Source organism: Petaurus breviceps, unplaced genomic scaffold (genome assembly GCF_028583685.1).
Source record: "Petaurus breviceps papuanus isolate PSGF00001 unplaced genomic scaffold, PetGlider_PUasm1.0 90574, whole genome shotgun sequence".
NCBI lineage: Eukaryota > Metazoa > Chordata > Mammalia > Diprotodontia > Petauridae > Petaurus > Petaurus breviceps.
The window spans coordinates 4,046,707-4,070,469 of NW_027187277.1; the positions used below are offsets into that span (position 1 = coordinate 4,046,707).

The 23,763-nt window shown below is 41.1% G+C and overlaps 1 protein-coding gene and 1 pseudogene across 12 annotated transcripts in view; one reads left to right on the plus strand and one right to left on the minus strand.

Annotated features, from left to right (window-relative positions):
- Positions 1–9,639: 9,639 nt before the first annotated feature.
- On the minus strand, positions 9,640–10,227 carry LOC138142364 (ubiquitin-ribosomal protein eL40 fusion protein-like; annotated as a pseudogene).
- A 4,026-nt stretch (positions 10,228–14,253) lies between these two features.
- The window catches only part of MAP7D2 (MAP7 domain containing 2), a 194,030-nt gene continuing 184,520 nt past the window's right edge, over positions 14,254–23,763 (plus strand). For 4 of the 12 annotated variants that reach the window (XM_069063444.1, XM_069063442.1, XM_069063437.1 and 1 more), the window contains exon 1: positions 14,256–14,530. Coding sequence is in view for 7 of the 12 variants with exons in the window: in XM_069063437.1 (XP_068919538.1) it covers positions 14,479–14,530 (52 nt within the window). In the remaining 5 variants the exon portion in view is untranslated. Of the gene's footprint in view, positions 14,531–15,897; positions 16,607–23,763 lie in introns of those variants that run through there. The other 8 variants (XM_069063443.1, XM_069063441.1, XM_069063440.1 and 5 more) reach the window with 5 other exon arrangements.

The following is a 23,763-nucleotide window of genomic DNA, read 5'->3' on the forward strand; positions in this document are numbered from 1 at the left end:
TAATAATAAATGTTAACATTTGTGTAGCCATTTAATATTTGCAAAGCACTTTGTGTGTGTGTGTGTATAATATGTGCGTAGATAGATATACATATACACATATCTCCATCATCTCTCTGTTAGGTTGTGGGTAGCAAGCTTTATCATTGGTACCCTGGAAGCATAGATGCTCATTACATTATTGATCAGAAATCATAAGCCTTTCAAAGTTGTTTTTTTTACATTGTTGTTGCATAACATATATACACACATACCTATGTGTACATACACATATGTGTATACATATGTGTACATACACATATGTGTATACATACACATTACATGTACACAATATGTGTGTATTTGATTCTTGTAACTCCACCACAAAACTATATGGTCCATGAGGGTAAAGAGCAAAAGAGAGAGAAAGCCCTTCTTTTCTGCTGCCCTCTGGTAGAAGTGTAGGGGTCACATTCCATTTATTGTTTCCTCCCTTGAATGTGTCTTGACTTTGCAGGTCTGGCCAGCAGTTTTCAAAAGTCACCAGTGATATGGTTCATTGTTCAGTTAGCCGACTACATACTTCCCTTACAACTTCATCAGGGAAACATCTTTATACCTCATGAAGGGATAACAGGACTGAATATAACTCTGCCCTTAATTTTTTTCTCCTTTAAGCTATTTTGTTATGTCAGACTTAAAAAACACAAATAAATAAACATTTCCACATAAATTGTACAACAAAAGATTATACATGAAACTGCAAATCTTGCTTATGTAGCTATTGTTTTTCTTAAGTACATAACAAATTAACCATGTAACTTTCCAAGCTGTTCTGCTCATCTGTAATTCATTCAGGCCTTCCTTCTGTCCTCTTATTATTTGAGGGGGACCCCTTTCCAGTTTCCCTCTCTTTCCCTTGTAACAAATGCAAAGTCAAACAAAACAAATTCTTACATTGGCCCTGTCTGAAAAAGGATGTCTCCTTCTGCACTTTGAATCCATTATCTCTGTCAGAAGGTGAAGCAAAGATGCCCATTGTCACCACTATTATTCAGTATTGTACTAGAAACGCTAGCTATAGTGATAAGAAAAGAAAAAATAAATTGAAGGAATAAGAATAGACAATCAGGGAACAAAACTATTACTCTTTGCAGATGAAATCATGAAGAGAAATCTAGAAAATCAACTAGAAACTAGCTAGAAACTAACACTTTGGCATAGTTACAGGATATAAAATAAACCCACATTTTATCAGCATTTTTATATATTACCAACACAATTGAGCAGAAAGAGAAAGAAAAAGAAATTTCATTTAAATAATGGCAAACAATATATGATACTGGGAATCTACCTTCAAAGATACTTCCTGAAGTTATATGAACACAATTACAAAACACTTTTTACATCAATAAAGACAAATCAAAACAGTTGGAAAAACATTCATCGTTCATGCTTAGGCCAAGCCAATATAATAAAAATGACAATACTACCTAAATCAATTTACTAATTCAGTACCACAGCAATCAAACTACCAAAGAATTGTTTTCTAGAACTAGAACAATAATAATTCATCTGGAAGAACAGAAAGTCAGTATTATCAAGGGGATCAATGAAAAAAAATGAAAGGTAGTCTAGCACTGCAAGATTTCAGACCATATTACAAAGCAAAAATCATCAAAATAATCTGCCACTGGCTAAAAAATAGAGTAGTTGATTAGTGGAGCAGATTAGGTACACAATAAACAGAGGCAAATGGACCACAGTAATATAGAGTTTGATAAACCCAAAGATCCAAGCTTTTGGGGCAAGAATTCATAGTTTGACAAAAGCTGCTAGGAAAACTGGAAAGCAGTCTGGCAGAAACTAGGCATAGATCAACATCTCATATCATATATGAAGATAAAGTAAAAATGAACACATTATTTAGACATAAAAGGTGATAAAAGCAAATTGGGGAAGCATGGAGTAAATTAACTGTCAGATCTCTGGATAAGGGAAGATTTTATGATCAAACAAGAGATGGAGAGGATCACAAGAGGTAGAATGGATAATTTTGATTACATGAAATTAAAAAGGATCTTCCCAATCAAAACCTATGAAGCCAAAATTAGAAGGAAAGAGGAAACAAGGGGAAATTTTTGTAGCAAGTTTCCCTGATAAAATTACTTCATTTCTCAGATACATCAAGAACTGAGCCAAATTTATAAAAATACCCAATTAATAAATGGTAAAAAGATATAAACAGGCAGTTTTTGGAAGAAAAAATCAAAACTCTCAATAATCATGAAAAAATGCTCTCAAAGTAAAGGACAAAAAAATGTTCTTAAAAGTTAAAAAAGCGGACAATGGGGGGGGGGAGTCAAAATGGTGGATTAGAAACAGGACTTCTGTGGGGCTCCAGCTTCAACCTCCCCCAATTCATCTAAAAGGGGACCCTGAACAAACTTTGGAGCTAAAAGACCCACAAAATGACACAGAGAAGTTAACCTCCTGCTGAGGACAGCCAGGCAGACCAGAAGGAATCGACAAGCTCAGCACTCTGATAGCCGAGCCCAGCCCCAAGGGAGCTGGTGGTTTTAGCCCCAGGGGGGGCCTGACCAATGACTGGCTGGAGGGACTTCAAATCACCAGCAGCTGTGGCAGTTTCCAGAATTATCAACACATAGGTGCAAAGGACAAAGTGAGAGGTCAGTGCAGTGTGGACTTTGGGATCCAGTAGTTGGGAGTGTGGGCCTTTGCCCCCAGGGCGAGAAGCCACTGAGGCACAGCCACGTAGCAGCTTCAACTCCTGGCTGAAGACTGTAGGGGAACCAAGAAACTAGTCTGAGGGGTAATCGCTCTTGCTTTAACCTGCTTGGATCTGGATTGCAGTCTAGGGTCCTGGAATGTGCGAACAGCTTTCCAGACCATGTGGAGGCTTCAGAGAGGGCACCCAACTAATACCTTCAGCAGCTGAGAAAACCCCAGCATTTCACATGAAGCTACCCTGTCTGGTGGCAGAGTCCTATTGTGGCAAAAAGCCCAAGGGTCAAGTAATTGAGTGGCGATATGAGCAGGCAAAGGAAGCAAAATAAACAGAGCAATCCAATTTTACACTCCTATTTTGGAAACAGAAAGGATCAAAGCATGGAATAGGAAGAAGACAGTGAAGTCAGAACTGCTGCACCAAAATCTGCAAAGAAAAATACGAGCTGGTTACAGGCCATAGAGGACCTTAAGAAGCAGATAAGAGAAGTGGAGGAAAAATTGGGAAGAGAAATGAGAATGATACAAGAAAATTACGAAATGACAGTCAACAGCCTGACTGAGGAAAACCACACCTTAAAAAACAGACTAACTCAAATGGCAAAAGAGGCTCAAAAAGGCAATGAGGAGAAGAATGCCTTAAAAAGCCAATTTTGCCAGATGGAAAAAGAATCTCAAAAGCTCACTGAGGAGAATCATTGCTTCAGAATTAGATTGGAGCAAATGGAAGCTAATGACTTTATGAGAAATCAAGTTGCTGTTAAACAGATCCAAACAAATGAAAGAATAGAAGGCAATGTGAAATATCTCAATGGAAAAAACACTGAACTGGAAAATAGATCCAGGAGAGATAATTTTAAAATTATTGGACTACCTGAAAGCCATGATCAAAGAAAGAACCTAGAAATCATTCTCCAAGAAATCCTCAAGGAAAACTGCCCTGATGTTTTAGAACCAGAGGGCAAAATGAGATTGAAAGAATCCACTGATCACCTCCTGAAAAAGACCCCCAAAAGAAAACTCCCAGGAATATTATAGCCAGGTTCTGAAATTCCCAGATCAAGGAGAGAATATTACAAGCAGCCAGGAAGAAATAATTTGAATATTGTGGAAACACAATTTGGATAACCCAGGATCTGTCAGCTTCTACACTGAGGGATTGAAGAGCTTGGAATATGGTATTCTGGAGGGCAAAGGAGCTGGGATTAAAACCAAGAGTCACCTACCCAGCAAAACTGAGTATCATGTTTCAGGGGAAAATATGGTCATTCAGTGGAATAGAGGACTTTCAAGTATTCTTGATGAAAAAACCAAAGTTGAATAGAAAATTTGACATTCAGATACAAGAAGCAGGAGAAGCAGGAGAAGGTAAACAGGGAAAAGAAATCATAAGGAATTTATCAAAGTTGAACTATTTACATACATGGAAAAATGATAATTGTAACTGATGAAACTTTTCTCAGTATGAAAATAGTTGAAGGGAATAGAAATATATAGATACAGATAGATAGATAGATAGATAGATAGATAGATAGATAGATAGATAGATAGATAGATAGATAGATAGATAGATAGATAGATGTGTCTATATATGAGGGTATATGGGCATATGAATACATATGTGAATGTGTGTATATATGTTTACAGGTATACATAGATAGAGGGCACAGGACCAATTTAATAGGAAGGGATGATACTTAAAAGGTGAAATTAATAGGTGAGAGAGGAATATAATGAGAGGAGATGGGGAGAGACAGAATGGGGTAAACTATCTCATATAGAAGAGTCAAGGGAAAATGGTTACAATGGAGGGGAAGAACAGGAAGGCAAAAGGGAATGGGTCAACCTTATTCTCACTGAATTTGGCTGAGGGAGGGAATGACATACACACCAAATAGGGTATCTCACCCTACAGAAGAGTAGGGGGTCAGGGGATGAGAGGGGGGATGATGGAAGGGAGGGCAGGCTGGAGGGGGGAGTTGGAAGCACCCACTTTTGAAAAGGGACAGGATCAAAGTAGAGAATAGAAGAAGTGGGAGGTTGAATAGGAGGGAGGGAAATATAGTCAGTCTTTTACAATATATCTACTATGGTAATGTTTTGCATAGCTACATGTATACAACCTATACTGAATTGCTTATCTTCCCAGTAAAGGTGGGTGACAACGGAGGAAGGGAATGAATCTTGAATTCAAAGTTTTCGAATCAAATGTTTAAATATATATATATATATATATATGTATATATATATATATATATACACTATTATTAATACTATTTTACATGTAATTGGGAAATGAGATATACAGGCACTGGGGCATAGAGATCCACCATGCCTTACTGGAAAAGTCGGAGGGGGTATAGAAGAAGATATGGGAGAGAACGGATTGGAGGAGGGGATATCCTGTGGGACCACTATTTTGGGGTGGTAGGTAGGGGGAAAATGGGGAGAAAATTTGTAATTCAAAATCTGGTATAAATGAGTGATGTAAACCAGAAATTAATAAAGCATTTGAAAAAAAAAAGTTAAAAAGGGGGCAGCTAGGTGGTGCAGTGAATAGAGCACTGGCCCTGGAGTCAGGAGGACCTGAGTTCAAATTCAGACTCAGACACTTAAAACTTACTAGCCATGTTACCTTGGGCAAGTCACTTAACCTCAATGGCCCCTCCAAAAAGCAAAAACAAAACAAAAAAAAAAAGTTTTAAAAAATTGTGAGAGGAAAACCTTACATTCTAAAAAAAAATTTTATTAATACATTTGAAACATCTGTATGTCTTACATGCTAGTTTCTTGGGAAGAAATAATGGTAGCAGTGATAATAATAATAGCTAGTATTTCTATATTACTTTAAGTTTTACCAAGCACTTTATGGATATTTTTTCATTTTATTCCCACTGAACATATGAAGAAGCTGAAGTAAAGAGCTTATTTTTGTTGTTCTGTTGTCCAACTCTCTGTGTCCCCATTTGGGGTTTTCTTGGCAAAGATACTGCAGTAGTTTACAATTTCCTCCTCATTTTACTGATGAGGAAACTGAGGCAAATGAAGTTAAGTGATTTGTCCAGTGTTACACAGCTAGAAAATGTCTAAGTCTAAATTTGAGCTTCAGAAGATTAGCTTTCCTGTCTCCAGGCCTGGAGTTCTATCCACTGCTCTACATTGCTGTCCAGCAGTCATGATTCAAATACTCAGTAGGTACTTATAATACAAAGGAGGTGATTAAAATGTTATTAGAGATATTTTTTTTGAGGGGAAAAGGCAGGACAATTGGAGTTAAGTGACTTGCTCAAGGTCACAGAGCTAGTAAGTGTTAATTAAGTGTCTGAGGTCGGATTTGAACTTAGGTCCTCCTGACTCCAGGGAGTGCTCTATTCACTGTGCCACCTAGCTGTCCCTATTAGCTATCTTATTAAGGAGGACAGTGGGGAGCTGACACCCAGCAACACTTTGTCTTTTGTTGGGTTTCGTTGTAAATCATTATGTCCACCCAGTGGTGTGCTACCATATGTTAAACAACTAGCTCTCTGGGGAAAAAAATTAAGAAGGGGTTAAATAATTGGCCCAAGGTCTCACAGCTAACAAGTACGACATCTAGGATAAGAACCCAGGTTCTTTGACTCCAGATCTAGACCTCTTTTCACTATACCATACTACCTTTCCTATAGTTAAGAAGAACAGAAAAGTTAGCCATAATGCTAAAATATAGTTAGGAACAACAAATTCAGCAGCTAGGTGGCACAGTAGATTGAGTGCCAGACCTGGAGTCTGGGAGATCTGAGGTCAAATTCAACCTCAGAAACTAGCTGTGTGACCCTGGGCATTTCACTTAACCTCTGTCTGCTTTAGTTTCCTCACCTGTAAAATCGGAGTAAAGTGAAGTAGCACCTACTTCATAGGGTTGTTGAGAGAATTAAATGAGACAATGTTTGTAAAGTACTTAGCACTACATGCAGTAGGCACTATAGAAATGACAGCTATAATGATGTTCATTCAATAAACATTTTACAAAATTATTTTTTACTCATCCTGTAATATATTGAGTAATGTTTTCAGTAAGTAAACAAATAATGAAAAATACAAACTAAATCTTAAAATAAACCTTAAAATTTGAACTAGAAAATGTCGATTTTAACTAGTAATAATAATGCATATTTTACATCAACCTCTGAAACTCTTCTGTGCTTAACAAAGTTGTGTCTTTAACAATTATTTCCAACAAATAAGTGTTCGAAAGGTCTTTGGATAAGTCCCCAAACTAAGCAAAAACTGCAATCTTTGGCTTTTATGTTTTGGCTTATCAAACAAGTTGTCTTGTATTTACCATGATGGCTCTTCTGTGGGGCCTCAACAGAGTGAGCCTGAAACCATTCATTCATTTTAAATGGGCCATCAGTCATAGGGTTCTCTGATGTTTTGCCAATGCCAGTTCATTCATATCCAATTGAAGCAACAGCCTAGACATCATTTGGTGTGGCCTTTTTTGTTTTAATACTGCATTTTAATAATATTTCCTTTTCACCAAATACCAAATGGGTATTTCCTTTTCAACATGTCCAAATCAGAACTTATTATCTTTTCCCCAAACACCACCTTTCTTCTGAACTTCCCTATTTCTGCCTAGAGGATCACCAGCAAGGCAGCCAGGCAGTCAAAAAGCATTTATTTAGCACTATGTGCTAGATATTGTGGTAAGGGTTGGGGATACAGAGAAAGAAAAAATAAATAAGTCCATGCCCTCAAGGAGCATATATTCTAATGGTAGAGACAACATGTTTATAACTAAGTACATAAATAAAGTAGGGTGGCACAGTGAGCACTAGGCTTGGAGTCAGAAAGATTCATCATCATGAGTTCAAATCTGGCCTCAGACACATACTAACTAGTGTGACCATGGGCAAGTCACTTAACCCTATTTGCCTCAGTTTCCTCATCTGTAAAATGAGCTGGAGAAGAAAATGGCAAACCATTCCAATATCTTTGCCAAGTAAACCCCCAAATGGGTCACAGACAGTTGGACATGACTGAACAACAACAAACAAATGATACAGAAAAAATGAAAGAGCCATTACTGGCAGCTGATAGGACCCACAAAGATCTGAAAAAGTTGAGGTTTGAACTGTGTTGGAGGAAGCCAGAGAAAGTAAAAGATAAGTGGTGAAGGGTCAGAGCATTCCAGGCACAGGGGATGGCTATTTTCAAATGGCCATGCCTCTGGAGATGAGGTATTATGTCAAACTAAGGAACTGCAAGGAGACTATTGTACCTTGCTTATAGGGTTCTAAGAGTAGCCATTAGAAGACTGGAAAGGCAAGAAAACACCAAATTATGAAGAGATTTGAATGTCAGAGGTCAATATAACAGTGGATAGGGGGCCAGATTTGGAATCAGAAAGGCTTGAGTTCAAATTCCATTTCGAACACTTATTATGTATATAACCTCCAGACAAATCACTTAACCCGTCTGCCTCAGTTTCCACATATGTGAAATGGGGACAATAATAACAGCACTTATATCCCAGGTTTCTTGTGAGGACAAAGTGAGATAATACTTATAAATTGTTTGGCAAACTTTAAAGCAATATATGAATACTCTGTTATACATTAGAACACTTTCTTTACAAAGTATTTTCCTCTAAATAAAGAGGTATAAGTGCTGTTATTTCCATGTTATAAGTTCATTTAATTTGTCTAAGGTTACATATAGAATAGCAGAAAATCACAGGGGAGTTATAGAATGTTAGAGCTGGAAGGGGCTGTGGAGATCATGTTTTTTAATTTCCTTTTACAAATAAAGAAATAGGCTTTCATAAATGACTTAGACAAGGAGTCAGGGCTTGCAGAACTCAGGTAGCCATCATTTGGCTAATACTGTTCCTCAATAAAATTAGCTAGGATACTTTAATCCTCTTACACTATATCATTATATCTAGTAGGTATGATTTATTGGATGTTAAAAATTCCTTCCCGCTAAAGAAAATTGCAACTGGCTTTTAAATTTGTAGAAATCTTAGAGACATCACATTAACTACTAATAATAGCAATAATAACTGCAACTCCCCCCACAGCTGGAAAACAGGGGTAAGGAAGAAAAGGAAGGAGTTTTGTTTTTTGGGTTTTTTTGGAGAGGGGAAGGTAGGGCAATTGGGGTTAAGTGACTTGCCCAACACCACCTAGCCACCCCAAGAGAAGGACTTGTTAAAGACTTCAAGAATTTGAGGTTGGGTAACAAGAAGAAAGTACTAAGAGATCATAGTTTTAGATCTGGAAAGAAACTCAGGTTATAGTCCAACGCCCCCCATTTTACAGGTGAGGAAATTAAGGTCCCAGAGAGTTTAAACAACTTGCCACAGGTAGTACCAGAGTAGCACCACAGATGATCACAGAGGTAGCACCAGAGACAGGGTCTGAATCAAGGTCCTCTGTCTCCAGACACAATGTGCTAACCTTCTCCACTATCCCTCTCTCCCTAAGAACGACGCTAGAAAACTCAGGCAGAAAATGACCAGTTCAGTTCTGGACAAGTTGAGTTTGGGATGCCTGCTGAACAATCAGGTCGAGACTCCCAATAGAAAGGTCAAGAGAAGGAATTTGGGAGACGGGTTAAATCGAGAGGGACAGATTTAGTGATTGTAGCCATCCATGTTGTTGTTACGACTGAAATTCTGCACATAAATGAGAGTGCTGGAGAAGAGAGAAGAGCTTGAAAGACGTATGTTATTAAAGGATGTTATTAAAACCCCTTTATGAGGGGCTGGAGGAGGAAAAGCCAGTGAAGGAGCTGGAAAAGGAGGGAGAAGAGAATTGGGACAGTGAAGCATCACGGGATAATTCCAAGTAGTGTCTCGGTTTACGTAATTTAAGGAAAGCCATTTTGTAACTCATTTTGTCTTTCTGCATTTTTTTTTCCTCCTCAACTAAAAGGGGATTTTATTGATATCACAGTCCCACTAAACCTAGGAGCAAGACCTTGTTATAACAGACTACCCAAGAGCACTTCAGTCAAGGGAGCCAAACCAAAACTGGGTCCCGAGGCTGGTCTTTATTTGACCTTCTTCTCGGGGCGCGGATTGTTGGTGTGGCCGCACTTCTTACGGCAGTTTACAACGCGGGGATGCCGGCGGGCGTAACACTTGTGGCAGATCATCTTGTCACAGTTGTACTTCTGGGCCAGCTGGCGAAGGAAAGGCTCAATGATGCCTCCTCAAAGACGCAGCACCAAGTGCAGAGTGGACTCTTTCTGGATGTTGTAGTCAGAAAGAGTTCGTCCATCTTCTAGCTGTTTTCCAGCAAAAATCAGGCGTTGTCGATCTGGTGGGATACCTTCCTTGTCTTGGATTATGGCTTTGACATTCTCTATAGTATCACTGGGTTCGACCTCGAATGTGATGGTCTTGCCCATCAGGGTCTTCACAAAGATCTGCATCTCTGTAACGCTGCGCCCGCCGCTTGGCCACCTCGCTGAAGAGAAAGAGGCCACCGGAAGCAGAAACTGCTCCTTCGCTGCCTCTTTATGCAATTTTTTTTTTTTTTTGGTGATTTTTCACCTACAAATATTCTGTCTGCAGAACTGTGGCTAAGAAACAACATCTAGGTGGTTTCTTCTCTTGGCTTTATCCTTTAGCAAGCATTCTTGCTCCCATCACTGGAAGTCATATTCTTTATAATTCTAGACTCACTGGCTTTGCAGATGATGATGGTTTAACTGCTATCAGTGAAGTGTTTAACCAGGCTGTATTTTCCAGTTGCTGTAATTACAAAATCATCTATGACCACTTGTAAAATATGATGGCGGATGAAAACCGACAAGAGAAAAGACCATCAAGATGAAGAGGTAGTGTCAAAGACTGCAGAGAAGTCAAGAAGAATGGCTGGGAAAAGGCCATTGGATTTGGCAATTGAGAGATCATTGGTAACTCTGGAGATAGCTGTTTTAGTTCAAAGAGGTTGGAAACCAGACTGCAGAGAGGTATGGAGAGTGAGAAGGAAGGACCAACTGATGGCCTTCTCAAGTCTAGCCACTGAAAATAGGAGAGATAAGGGATGCTAGTTAGCACAAATAGATGGACCAAGTTAGCATTTGGGGGGGGGGGGCATGGGGGACAGATGATCATGTTTGTAGACAGCAGAGAATCGACCAGTAGATTGGGAGAAATTAAAGATGAGTGAGAAATGGAGGATGATAAAGGGATACTTTGCTAGACAAGATGGGGGAATGGGAATCATTTGTGTATGTGGATGGGTTTGCCTTGGTAAAGAAAAGGGCCACCTCTTCATTTGGGATCAGAATGAAGGTGGTGATGATGGCAGAAGGCATCTGAATGATGTGAGATTAAGAGGCAATAAAAGGGAGCTCATGGAGAATATCCTAAATTTTTTCAGAGAAATATGTCTTAAACAAGGCAAAGGTCTCAGTTGATAAGGTTTGGGGAGTGGGAACAAGAGGAAGTTTGAAGAGAGATGAAAAGATTTGGAGAACTTCCTGTGGTATATGGGACAGGGAATTGATTAGGAAGGCTTAAAAGGATTACCTTCCTGCAGGAAGGGTCCAGTTGACATTGTGTTATATAAGGTAGCCATCCTCATTGTTAAGATTGAAATTCTGTACATATGAGATCTCTGGGGAAGAGAGTAGAGCAGGGTTTCATGATTTACTCCAGCTTTGTTCAGTTAGCATATGAATGGGAACAAAGATGGCAGATGGTGAGTACCATAATCCAAAACTGAGGGTTAGCAGGGCAAGGTTGACTATGGGATAAGGGGGAAAGAGTTTAGAGAAGAGGACAGCATAGAATTCAACTAGTTTGCCAAGGGGTCAAGATGGGAAAGGGAGAACAGTGTAACCAGTGCAGGGATGTGGCAAAAGAAAGGAATAGTTGAGGAATTGGAGGAATTGAGAACAAAGAACAGAGTTAGGGGGGTTAAATCCTAAGAAATAGAGGTTGAATGACATTATGATCAGATAAAGAAATTTCAAAGTTTGTGAAGATGAAAGTAGAACATTTGTAGGATGGCAGCAAGATTGAAGGTAAGGTCTCTGCTGTGTGTAGCTGAAGTGGGCTGGAGGAGAAGGTCATGGGAAATGAGTCAACTAGGAGTATTTAAAGGAGTATCAATATGTACATTGAGGTCCTCTGGTATGAGGACAAAAATTGGGGAGAACAGAAAGACTGTGAGTCAGTCACTGACTACATTAAGGAAGGAAGAAGTGGCCTAAGGGTGAGTAGATAACAAGCTACCAGGATTTTGTTTGGGTGATAAACATGGATTGAACCTCAAAGGAAGAAAGATTACTGAGTGTTGCTACAGAGGGAGAATCTGGAAGTGGTAGTGGGGAATAAGGGGTAATTCAATTCACCAGTCACCACCAGTGAGTTGGGGGTACATGAGTAAAAAATGCTACCAGGCCTGGAAAAAGTGCGGGAGGTTGTGTTATCAGGAACTCCATCTCGGTGAGAGCAAGAAGATGGAAGGAGGGAGAATAGCAAAGGTTTAAGATGAAAGCAAATTTGTTATCTAAGGAGCAGACATTCCAGGGAGCATAGTCAAAGAAGGGGTGGGTAGCTTTAGAGTGGGAAGCTGAAGAGGGAGAGGTGGTATCAAAGGGGATTGAGGATAAAGGAGTAGTCAGTAGGGGGCGGTGTTTGGACAATGACAGCTACGGGTTCAGGATCACTAGGGCAAGGAGTGTAGGAAGAGGAGGAGGACTATGTTAATCATTGAGGATTGATTTCCAATAGTCATGGAGGTGTAGGTAGCCCAGAGCACAATAAAATCCCTATTTTAGAGAGGAAGAAATTTAGAGATTTAGAAAGATTAGGTGTTAAGGTTAAAGGTTAAGCCTAAATCCAGATCAGAAACCAGTTCTCTTGATTTCAATATTCTTTTCACTAATGGTACTTTTCACTTTTCACTAATTTAGCAAGCTAAATTTGTCTCATCTCATTTCAACACAACTGCATTCATTTATAAGCCTTGTGTCCTTTCATTAATTGGTTAAATGGGTTGATTTATAATAATTCATTCCACCTCAAAGTTTGTCTTTGTTTTAAGAAAAGACTGAATCACAATGTACATTCATTTTCAGGGCCCTTTAAAGAAAGCTTCTGGATTCTCATAGTGTCAGATACTGAATAGGCAGGGACTGGAGACTAGGGGAGGTTATTAAGTGGCATTAGCTATTGTGCCTTTTAGAAAACAGCTAGCTTTTTATTAACTTATAACACAGGCATCATGGTAGCTGTGGAGTGCCTTTGGATTGGAGTCATGATTCTTGCCCTAACCTGCCTACATTTAAAAGTACCTGTATCTGTGTCTTTCTTAATCCCACCTTCTTTTTTTCACCACACCCCTAGTTCATCCTCCATACCTTTCTAGGTATGCCAGGAACTCACTCATCAGATATTTTTGGAACTCAAAATAAATGTTTCCAAGCTTATAGCAAAGAATCTAGATGGTGGCATCTGGGTGGATACCTATAGATTTCTATGTACCTTTTTAATCTTCTACATCTGGAGGTGGGGATAAGAGTTTCAAATTTACCAGCCCAAGGATAAACATGAACTGCCCCCAGGTTTTCACTGGAAACTGACCAGAAGGAAACGAACTTGCCTTGAACTGATTGTCAACTGGAAAAACAAATTCATTAGGATCTTAGGATTAACAGTTGGAAAGACCATAGAAATAACTGTTCAAGTGCCTTGTTTTACACCAGAGGAAACTTGAGGCCCAGAGAGGTTAAATGACTTGCCCAAAGTCATACAGGTAGGAAATAAATAGCGAAACAAGAATTCTGATTCTGAACCGAATGGTCTTTTCACTCACCCTGCTATAGGACTGCCTGTAAACTAGCTTACAGCAGCTTCCCATTCCAATAGCCCTAGTTACTTTGCCTCAGGGCAGATTCAACAAAACATTTGTGCTTTCGGGTGGTCGGTGGTAAGTGGAAAAATTTGTCAGGATCTCCCTCCTGTCCCCCAGGAGTTCTGCAGGTAGTAGGATGCATCTGGGATCCCCGCAGCCTCCGGTACGCTCAGTGACGGTTTTGCCTTCTTCCTGGAGATGCTTCTGACCCAGGTCTCTGACTACGTGCGTAGCTTGGAACCAGGCTAATTCACGGAGCCAGAGAGAGATAATCTAGTAAAATTTAACTGGGGAGGGAATGGAGGAGGGGAGGAAAGAAGGGGGAAGTTATCAAATTCACTAATTTTATAGTTTAGGGGTCCAGAGGGAAAATGTCACCCAGGGAGGAAGTAGAGCTGGGATTCAAAGCTGGGTCCTTTGACTCTAAATGCAATGCTGTTTCTCTGTACACCATGCTCTCTAAAGGATACCGGCTTTATCCCACCTTTCCTGAACAGCCCACTATCCAGATTCATGCTCCCTCCACACTTGCACAGTTGGCAGACAACCCTCCCCCCCCCCCCCCATTGTCCCGTCACCATTTTCACTGATGTATCTGGTGGCATCAGTCTTCGTATTGTTTCCCCGGGGCACGCCACCTTTCCTCCGTCACCCCCGCCCCCAGCCTTGGTGTGTGTTTACAATGTGTTTGCCTTGTGTGTTTGCGTGGTGTATGTATGTGGATCAGGTGCCGAGGTTGCTGGTGAATGCGCCTGTGCGGTGGCCCCGCAGGGCCCAGCAGAGCCGGAGGAGCCGAGACAGCTTGGGCTGCAAAGACGGCTGCAACCGCGAAGCCACGACTACAGCTCCGAGTGGAAGGGAGTGATTGAGAATCGCTAATTCTTTCTGGAAGATGGCCGAGTCCCGAGTGGCGCGGGCCTCCCCGTCACACCATCGGGCAGCAGGTAAAGGACGCGAGGCCGAGACTTCGTTCGGCGACTGTGCCCGGCATTTGCCCTCTCCCTTCTGTCTTCGCCAAGCACATTTTGCCCCGCCAGGAGCCAGGCCAGGAGCAGGGCACAGCAGTGGGGCACATCGTGAGGGAGATGCTGTGTACTTGTGTGTGTGTGTGTGTGTGTGTGTGTGTGTGTGTGTGCGCGCGCGCGCGCCCGCTCTCACAGCCGCCCCCCCGTAGGTGGGAGTGGGGGCAGGGAAGAGTGGTCTGCTGGGGTTAGTGAAATCCTCGGGATTGCCGGAGGGGATCTGCTCTCTCCTTCCTTTGCACGCCCTCTGAGGTTAAGGCACGTCCTTGTTCCCTGTTCTGTAGGAGAAAGGTGTTAGTGTGCAGAATGCACTCGCGCTCTCTAGTTTTGGTACCCGCGGCGAGCCATCTGCCGGCGCTGGCCACCTGCCGGCCCGGACCACCTCGGTGCAGAACTGGAGCGGGGACTAGGGGGACGGGCATTGCTTCTTAAAAGAGGGAGTGAAAGAGAAGAAAGAGGAAAGGAAGCTGGGTGGGGGCTAGCTACTCTATCTGTGCTTGGTTCTCCCCGCCTGAGCCCGGAGGTGTGCCCACATGAGAGCCGCTTGAGCACACACACACATACACACATAACAGGAGAGAAAGGGCACTTCACCCATCTTCCTCCCACCCCCAATTCCCCACTTGCAGTTAAATGGGGAGGAGGGGGGAGTCATTGCTCAGTCCTTCGGGGAGCTCATGGACCAGTGCCGGACGGAGGGTGATGGAGAGAGCCTAGAACATCTACCCTGGAGACTTGAGATGCCCTTTCTTTTTTTACTCGGCCTGGTACCATATCCTGCGCGTGAACAGAGGGACGGATGCTGGGGAGGAAGAATTGAGGATATTTCTGATTTACGGAGGATTTCCACTTCTCTCCGAGAATTGGGCTTTTAAACACCTTTCCGCTTACCCTTCTCCCTTCTTTGTCAATCACCTACAACTGTCCCCTCGCCACCGCTCCTCCTAGTCCCACCCAGGTGAGCTGGTGGAGGGGGCAGCTGTTCAGATGCCCTCCTGTTGCAGAGACCCAGCTGCAAGGGCCAGTGTATATGCCTGTTGTATGTATGTGTGTACGTGTTCTCGCAAAGCAGCTATAAAATCTCGGGGTGTAGGTTAGGGTGTAACCAACATTGTGTGTGTGTGTTTGGGGTGGAGAGTGGGCAGTGTCTTACCTAGAGCGCAGATAAGCGCTTCGTAATTGAAAAGGTGTCAGCACCTCCCAGTGTTAAGGTGGACTGCTGAAGAGGGGCGGAAGCTATGGGTGGAGGGGGGGGGTTGCGGGGGGGGGGGGGGGGGGGAAGGAAGGTTTGGGTTGCCTACAGTAGGGGGGAGAAGGAAAGCGAAACTCCCTCTCCAGTTGGAAGCCTTGCTTAGGCACAACTCTGCTCCCCGAAAGGGCCCAAAGCAAGCTTGGGGATGGGTGTCATGTGTGTAACCTAGGCCACAGATGTGGGCTTACTGCCACACACATATGTAAAACGTAGTGTGCCGGAATGGTGGGACTGCTTGGTCTTTCACTTTCTAAATCCCTGGACGTGTAAAAATCAGGACTCACTACAGCCAGAAGTTGTTACGGATTAATGGCTCGAAGCTCCCTGGGGGCGCAAAGCGTAGTTTTGTTACAAACCCACAGCCACAGAGCAGAGAGACGAATCTGAGTGAATGTGCTTAGACTTGAGAAGGAGGGAGGCGTGCTGCGGATCCTGTTACTCATCATCATGTATGCCTTTACAAAGTCCTTCTGTTTGCTTTAAAAAGAATCTGGCTTTATGAGAATGAAGCTATTCGCCAAGAGGCAACATTCAGGTGTTCAGACCTGCCCCAGTTGTTCCTATGAATAAGCAGTACCAACAAAGTTTTCCAGTCCCAGGCTGCAGTTGCTAGAAACTTGTTCCGGACCTTCGCACTCCCGCTGGAGATAAAAGAGAATCGAATTGAAAATATGCGGAATTTTGGATAAGAATATTGGGCCCACTAACCCTTTGAAGTGGCTACACAATTTCTTGGAGCACAAGCGGTAGGGAATGATTTCATACTGTTTTGGATGATTTTTTTTCTAAAATAATTCTATAAAAACCAATTTTTTAAGTAGTTACGAATTTTTATATTGCCACTACCATAAGTACAGGAAGGAAAGCAATTTAGGGGAATATTCATTAATCCATTGTATGGCAATCGGGAGCAGCTATACATTTCTAAGGCCTTATTTTCCTCATCTCTGAAATAAGATCATTAAATGGTCCCTAGGGTCCCTTTCCAACTCTATGGTCTATAATCTCATTTCATTGTTGTTTTTTAAATCTGTATTTTTCAAGTGTAGTAATTAAAAACAATTACAGTACCATGAAATATGGAAAAATTCCTTTTAATACATATTTCCATGCCTATCCCTTTTTAAGTACCTACCAAATCCTGGAGAAGGGCCATCTCCAGTCATCCTGAGCTATATTTTTCAGCTAGACCCAGAGGACTCCAGAGGAGAAAGTGAGGCTGGTGACTTTTCACAGTCCTCCCTCACTTAAATCCAATTTACTTGCAAGTCATGGCATCACCTTCCTGATGTCATGGTCCTCTTCCAGAATGAAGGACAAATGAGTCCAGGTGTTTTAGAAACATTTGAACCAACCCAGGAGGCAGGTCCTATTATTATCCCCACTTTGCAGATGAGGAAACTGAGGCAAACAAAGTTAAGTAACTTGTCCAGGGTCACAAGCTAGTAAGTGTCTGAGGCTGTGTTTGAACCCAGGTCTTCTAGACTTCTTGTATAGCTCTTTCTGAGGAGCTAAGATGGGGTTTTCCAGGATGTGTTTTGTTAGCATAATCTGTCAGAGGCAGAATATCTTAATCTTTCACCATAATTGTGTAACTGTCGATTTTATTGCCAAATATTTTAATATGTTTTGTGGTAACATAAGGATTAGCTTAAAGCTATTTTCCTTCTTTTGAAGTGTAAAGCTGGAAAGAAGATGTGTCATGAATTTTCAAAGGGATGACTAGAAATCGAAATTCCAGGAGCAGAGTCTACTTTGGTGCTTGTAGAAAAAGCAAGAAATAATATTGGAAGTTTCACCTTAACAGTTTTTCTTTTTTGTTGTTGTTGGAGTCTTATAAAAAAAAAAAATCAGCCTTTGTGGAAAAGCAGCCTAATTACTTTGTGGAGGATTTGGGGGAAAGAGCACTGGATTTGATTCAGAAGACCTGTGCTTTACTTCTGATTCAGTGATCTGCATGCAGTAGGTGCTTAATAAATGTTTGTTACCTTGGTGTGACCTTGAGCAAATAACTCTTTCTTTCTGAACTTAAGTGCCCTCATCTACCAAACCAGGGGACTTACACTGATTTTTCTAATGTTTCTTCCAGTTCTAAATCAGTGACATTTAAGGTTTTGTTTCACTTGGTCTTTAACATGGTGGTAAGAGTTGGTGAAATGATCTTAGCCAGGCAGGCAACTAGGTGTCACAGCAGAGAAAGTCCCCCTCTCTCTTTCTACCACTTCCCCTGGCCTGGAGTCAAGAAGGGTGCCAATCCAATCTCAGACACTTAACCTTGGGCATTAAGTCACTTAACCATTGCCTGCCTCAGTTTCCTCATGGGGAATAGCACCTACATTCCAGGTTTGTCTGAGGATCAAATGAGATAATATTTGTAAATGTTTGTTTCCTTCCTTTAAAGTCCTAAAACTTGTGTGATCCTATGATCCTCTTATTTCATTCATTAAGTATTTCTTGAACTCTTCCTACTGAACTGTGGAGACTAACAAAGAAGTGTAAAACATGGTACGTCCCCACAAAGAGCTAGTTGGGCAAACAAGATAATGATAATAGCTGGCATTTATACAGCCCTTTGCAAATATTCTCTTATAATCACAATAATCCTGTGAGGTATGTGCTATTACTGTCCCCATATAGATGAAAAAACTGAGTCTAAGAGCAAGTCAAGTGACTTGCCCTGGGTCATGTAGATAATTAAGTGTCTGAGACAGGCGTTCCACTGTGCCATACATATGTATATGCATGTATGTACACACATGCACGTATGCACACACAAATACCATAAACACACATGTGTATGTGTATATGCTAATATATGTTCATGTAGAGTATATTCTAATTTTCTTGTATAATCTATATAAATATTTATATTATATTATAAACAATTATATTTAAATTATATCATAAACAATTATATCTAATTGTTTCATGTACAAATATAGAGGAAACAATTAGAATAAAAGTATATAATGTAAGGCATTCCTGGTTGGGTTTTGTTTTAGTTATTCCCTATTTTATTCTCTCCCCAATACTCTGAGATTCAATTTAATATATAAGTGAATTCTTTCTCAGGTTTATCTTACCAGTGTTCACTGGTTTCATTTATCCAGTTTTGTGTTGGATTAAAACATTGACCAATTGGATCTTTGATACTATTCATGGGAGATTCAACTCTTGAAACAGGTTTCTACGTTCTTGAAATCCAGTGTTTGTTGCATTTGTTGACTAGAGGAAATTCTTCCAGTTTTTGCAGTGACATTAGGTAGTGATCTAATTGTGGACTGGGTATAACCAAGATCTATCATACCTCACTTAGATTCAACCAAATAAATCCATAGATCATTGTTAATCATTAAGTGTCTACTCTGTTTCAGGAGGTGTGCTAGTCCTAGAGATACAAGTACAAAGAAACAGTCCCCACTTCCAATGAGTTTATGTTCTAAACTTACATTAACAGGACGACAAGTACACAAAAAAGCATGTAATATAAGGTGAATATAATAATAAATATAAGGTGAATAAAAATATATACAAAGTACTTAAATACAAGGTAGGTTGGGCACTTGTCACTAGTATTTGAGGGAAATCAGGAAAGGCTTTATTGCAAAATAAAAACAAAACAAAAAACCCACAAAAAAATCCCATAAATTTGTCTTTGGATTACAGACTATCTTTGTGTTTCTTTGTATCCTCATTGCTTAATGATGACTAGAAATCTGTGTGCCTGGCAGTCAATAAACATTTATTTATTTATTTTTTTAATTTATGTTAAGCTTTAAAGCCAATAGGGTTTTTTGTTTTGTTTTGTTTTACAACACAAAACTGTTTTTAAAAATACTCTTTTAAACAGTATTAAAGAGTTTGTGACTTTCTTAATATCTCACGGGTATAAGTTGGGGAGGCAGGATGAGAACTGGAACCACTCTCCTGCAATGGTACCAGTGCTGCTCCTAATACACCCTGATAAACGAAGGAAATGAAATAAAGTGCAGGTCTGGCCATGTCACCCCTACCTTCAGTAAACTTCAGTGGCTCCCTATTACCTCCAGGATCAAATTAAAATCCTCTGAAATTCAAAGCCCTTCATGACATACTCTTTTTCCCAGCTTTTCAGTTTTCTTATACCTTATTCTCTTTCATCAAGTGACAATGACCTCCAGGCTGTTCTTCAAACAAGACAGTCCATCTCTCAGTCTGGGCATTTTGGTTGGCTGTTCCCCATGCCTGGAATGCTTTTTCTCTCTCCTCATCTCTTCCTCTTGTCTTCCTTAGCTTTTTTCAAGTCTCAGCAAAGATCTTACCTTTCACAGAAAGCCTTTCTCAATCCTTCTTTTCTAGTACCTTCCCTCTGTTGATTATCTCCAATTCATCCTGTATATAGCTAGTTTAGACATAATTGTTTGCTCTTGTGCTTTCCCAGTAACCAAGGGAGTGAAACAAGGCTGTGTACTTGCTCCCATACTTTTTAGCATGATGTTTTCTGCCATGTTGTCAAATGCTTCCAATGAGGATGAACACAGTCATCAAGGTCAGATACTGCACTGATAGTAAATTCTTCAATTTGAAAGAGCTACAAGCCAAGATCAAAGTAGAGGGAATGTTGGTGCATGATTTTCCATTTGTAGATGATTGTGCACTCAATGCATCTCAGCTTCAGAGGCTGCATCAGATCGTGAGCTCTTCAAGGGTAGGAAATGTCTTTTGCCTTTCTTTGTAGCCCTAGTGTTTAATATTGTGCTTGGGCACCTAGGGAGGCAGTTAGTTGGTGAAATAAATAGAGTGCTGGGCCTGGTGTCAGGAAGACTCTTCTTCCTGAGTTCAAATCTCATCTCAGACACTAGCTGTGTGACCCTAGGCAGGTCACTTACTATGTTTGCCTCAGTTTCCTCATCTGTAAAATGAGTTGAAGGAAATGACAAACCACTCTAGTATCTTTGCCAAGAAAACCCCAAATGGGGGACACAAAGAGTTGGACACACAACTAGGCACTTAGTTGGCTCTTAAAAAATAATTGGCTGGCTGAGTGACAATCTGAAGGTTAAAATGGTGGTAATACATACCAGATCTATAGGATTGTCTTATTTACCCTCTCCCTTCTGCTGAACTTTAGGACTACTGAATTGAAGTGTTCTGGGCATTTCAGTATGAGAAGTGAGGCTTTTGAAATAGGAAGGGGGAGAGGAAAATTATTTTTATTCATTTAATTTGATGCCCCCTCTTTCTACTACATTTATTCTTTGGACAAAGCTGTTTTTCTCTTTGTTCTCATTTCTCATCCATCTGTTGGAGTAGGCTCACTGTAGAGTAGCTCTCCTTGCCAGGCCTCTTTCTGCCCCTACCCCCACCCCCACCTTTTCACTTAACATTCTTGGAAAGGACTAGTCAATCAGATCACCACCTTGGTGACTTACTTCCCTGACCAAAACACTCCCAAAAGGGTTTTTTTCTCTTATTGGAATGTAAACTCATTAAGGTAGGGGATATCTTACTTTTTGGATTTCTATTGTCAGTAAGATGCCTAGTACACAGTAAAAGCATAATAAATGCTTTTTCATTCATGCAATTTGATGAATACCACCAGAAAAAGTTAATCATCTTTCTCTTAACCGAACCATCAAGGTATGATGATGGTACTTACTATCCTTGTCCCACTATCTGATGTCATTTGTGAGAAATTGGACAGTTAAAGAAAGACCTTTTTCTCAAGAGAAGCAAAGGGGGAAATCCAGAGTAGATGTCAACCCAAGGTCAGGAGAAGGCATTTGCTTTTGTGTACTGCCTCTTCCCCTCCACTGTTTCCCCAGGCTATTGTTGTTGTCAGTGGGGTTTTTTTAGACATATCTGATTCTTCATGCCCCCATTTGGACTTTTCTTTGCAGAGAGTGGTTTGCCATTTCCTTTGCCAACTCATATTACAGATGAAGAAACTGAGGCAAACAGGGTTAAGTGACTTACCCTGGGTCGAACAACTAGTGTCTGAGGTCTGATTTGAGCTAAAGTCTTCCTGACTCCAGGCCCAGCTTTCACCTAACTGCCCCAGAAGGAACCTTAGAGGTCATTTAGTCTAACCCTCTCATTTACACATGGGGAAACTGAGGCCCACAGAGGTGAATTGATTTGCCCAAGGTCATTCAAGTAAAGGTAGAGGCAGGATCCTTACAAATCCTTTAATCCAATTCCCTTATTTTATAGATAATGAAACTGAGTCCCAGGGACATTAAATGTCCCAGAGTGTCCTTTCCTTGTTTTCCCCTAGCTGCTTTCTGGCTGAATTATACTTGAGTGTTACAGTTTAACTGTAGTCAAAGAAATTGCAACAAAGTAGATCCAGGCCTTAGGTAGGGTTAGCAGCTTCTGCTAAGTAAACCGAAAGGCAGTCATGATAAGGTCCTGTAGCTGGACCACAGGAACTTGCTTGACCTCATCACCAGGCCAGTCCTCTCACAGATACAAGAAACCCTGAGTGGACACAGTCCCCATCTGTTTTCCTCCTGGCTATCCTAGACCGGACACACCCAGAGTAGGGGAAGGTACCTGGTCTTTCAAGAGTGGTGGAAGCAACACTGACTCCTGCCTCCCTTCTCACCCTGTGCTGCCCTCTGTTTGCAGAATGTAAAGGGTCAGTCTCCCACACACGGCAATAACTACACTACCTCTTTGGGCCAAGACTTCTGGAAGCACTCCTATTTTTGAGCAAAAAAATATTCTTATAGTGGGGCAATTAGTGGATAGAGCACAGTGGATAGAGCCTAGGCCCTGGAGTCAAGAGGATCTGAGTTCAAATGCAGCCTCAGACACTATCTGTGTGACCCTGGGCAAGTCACTTAACCCCCATTGCCTCCAAACTCCCCCCAAATACTCTTATACCTGCTTCATGGCTTCTTCTCCTCATCTCCGATATATTGCTTAATTGGTGACACTAATTCTGCAGACCAAAAGGGGACCACCAAATGTTTTAGCCTCAAGAGTTCTCGGACTAGAGTCAGGAAGACCTGAGTTCATATCTGGCCTCAGACACTTATTAGCTGTGTGACCCTGGGCAAGTCACTTAATCTCTGTCTGCCTCCGTTTCCTTGTCTGTGATATAGAGAAAATAACAGCATCTGCCTCCCAGAGTTATAGTGACAATCAAATGAGCTAATAATTGTAAAATAATTGTAAAAAATGTAGGCACAGTGCCTGGCATATAGTGTGTAAGTGTGTGTGTGTGTGTGTACATACCCACAAAAAGCTTAATACATATATTGCACATATTGCTTGTAGTACTTAATATATACATATATATTGCATATAGTGCTTCATGTATCAATTTATGTATATGTGCATATGTTCCTTAAATCCTACAGAGAGAGCAAAAGAGGGAGCACCAAAATCCTTGCCTGCTGAATTAAGGGGCAGCTAGGCGTTGCAGTAGCTAGAGTTCAGGACCTGCAGTCAGGAAGACCTGAGTCACCTCCCACCTCAGACTGTTACCAGCTGAGTGACTTTGGCAAGTCATTTACCTGTGCCTCATTTCCCCATTTGTAAAACGAGGATGATAAGAGCACCTGTCTTTTAGGGATGTTTTGAGGACCTAATGAGATATTTGTAAAGCACTTCCCAAAACTTCAAGTGCTATATAAATGCTATTATTATTAATGACCTGACGACAATTCCAGACAGGATGCACTCTAGTAGGGATGTGGAACCTGAAGCCTCAAGGCCAGATGTGACCCTCTAGGTCCTCAAGTGTGGCCCTTTGACTGAATCCAGATTTCACAAAACAGATCCCTTTAATAAAAGGATTTGTTCTGTAAAACTATGCGGCCTTGAAGCTGCTCTAGAAACAAACTAAGGCATCCCAACAACTGCCTAGCATTTGCTATAACTGGAGCCAGCAATTATGTAAAACACCTTATCATGA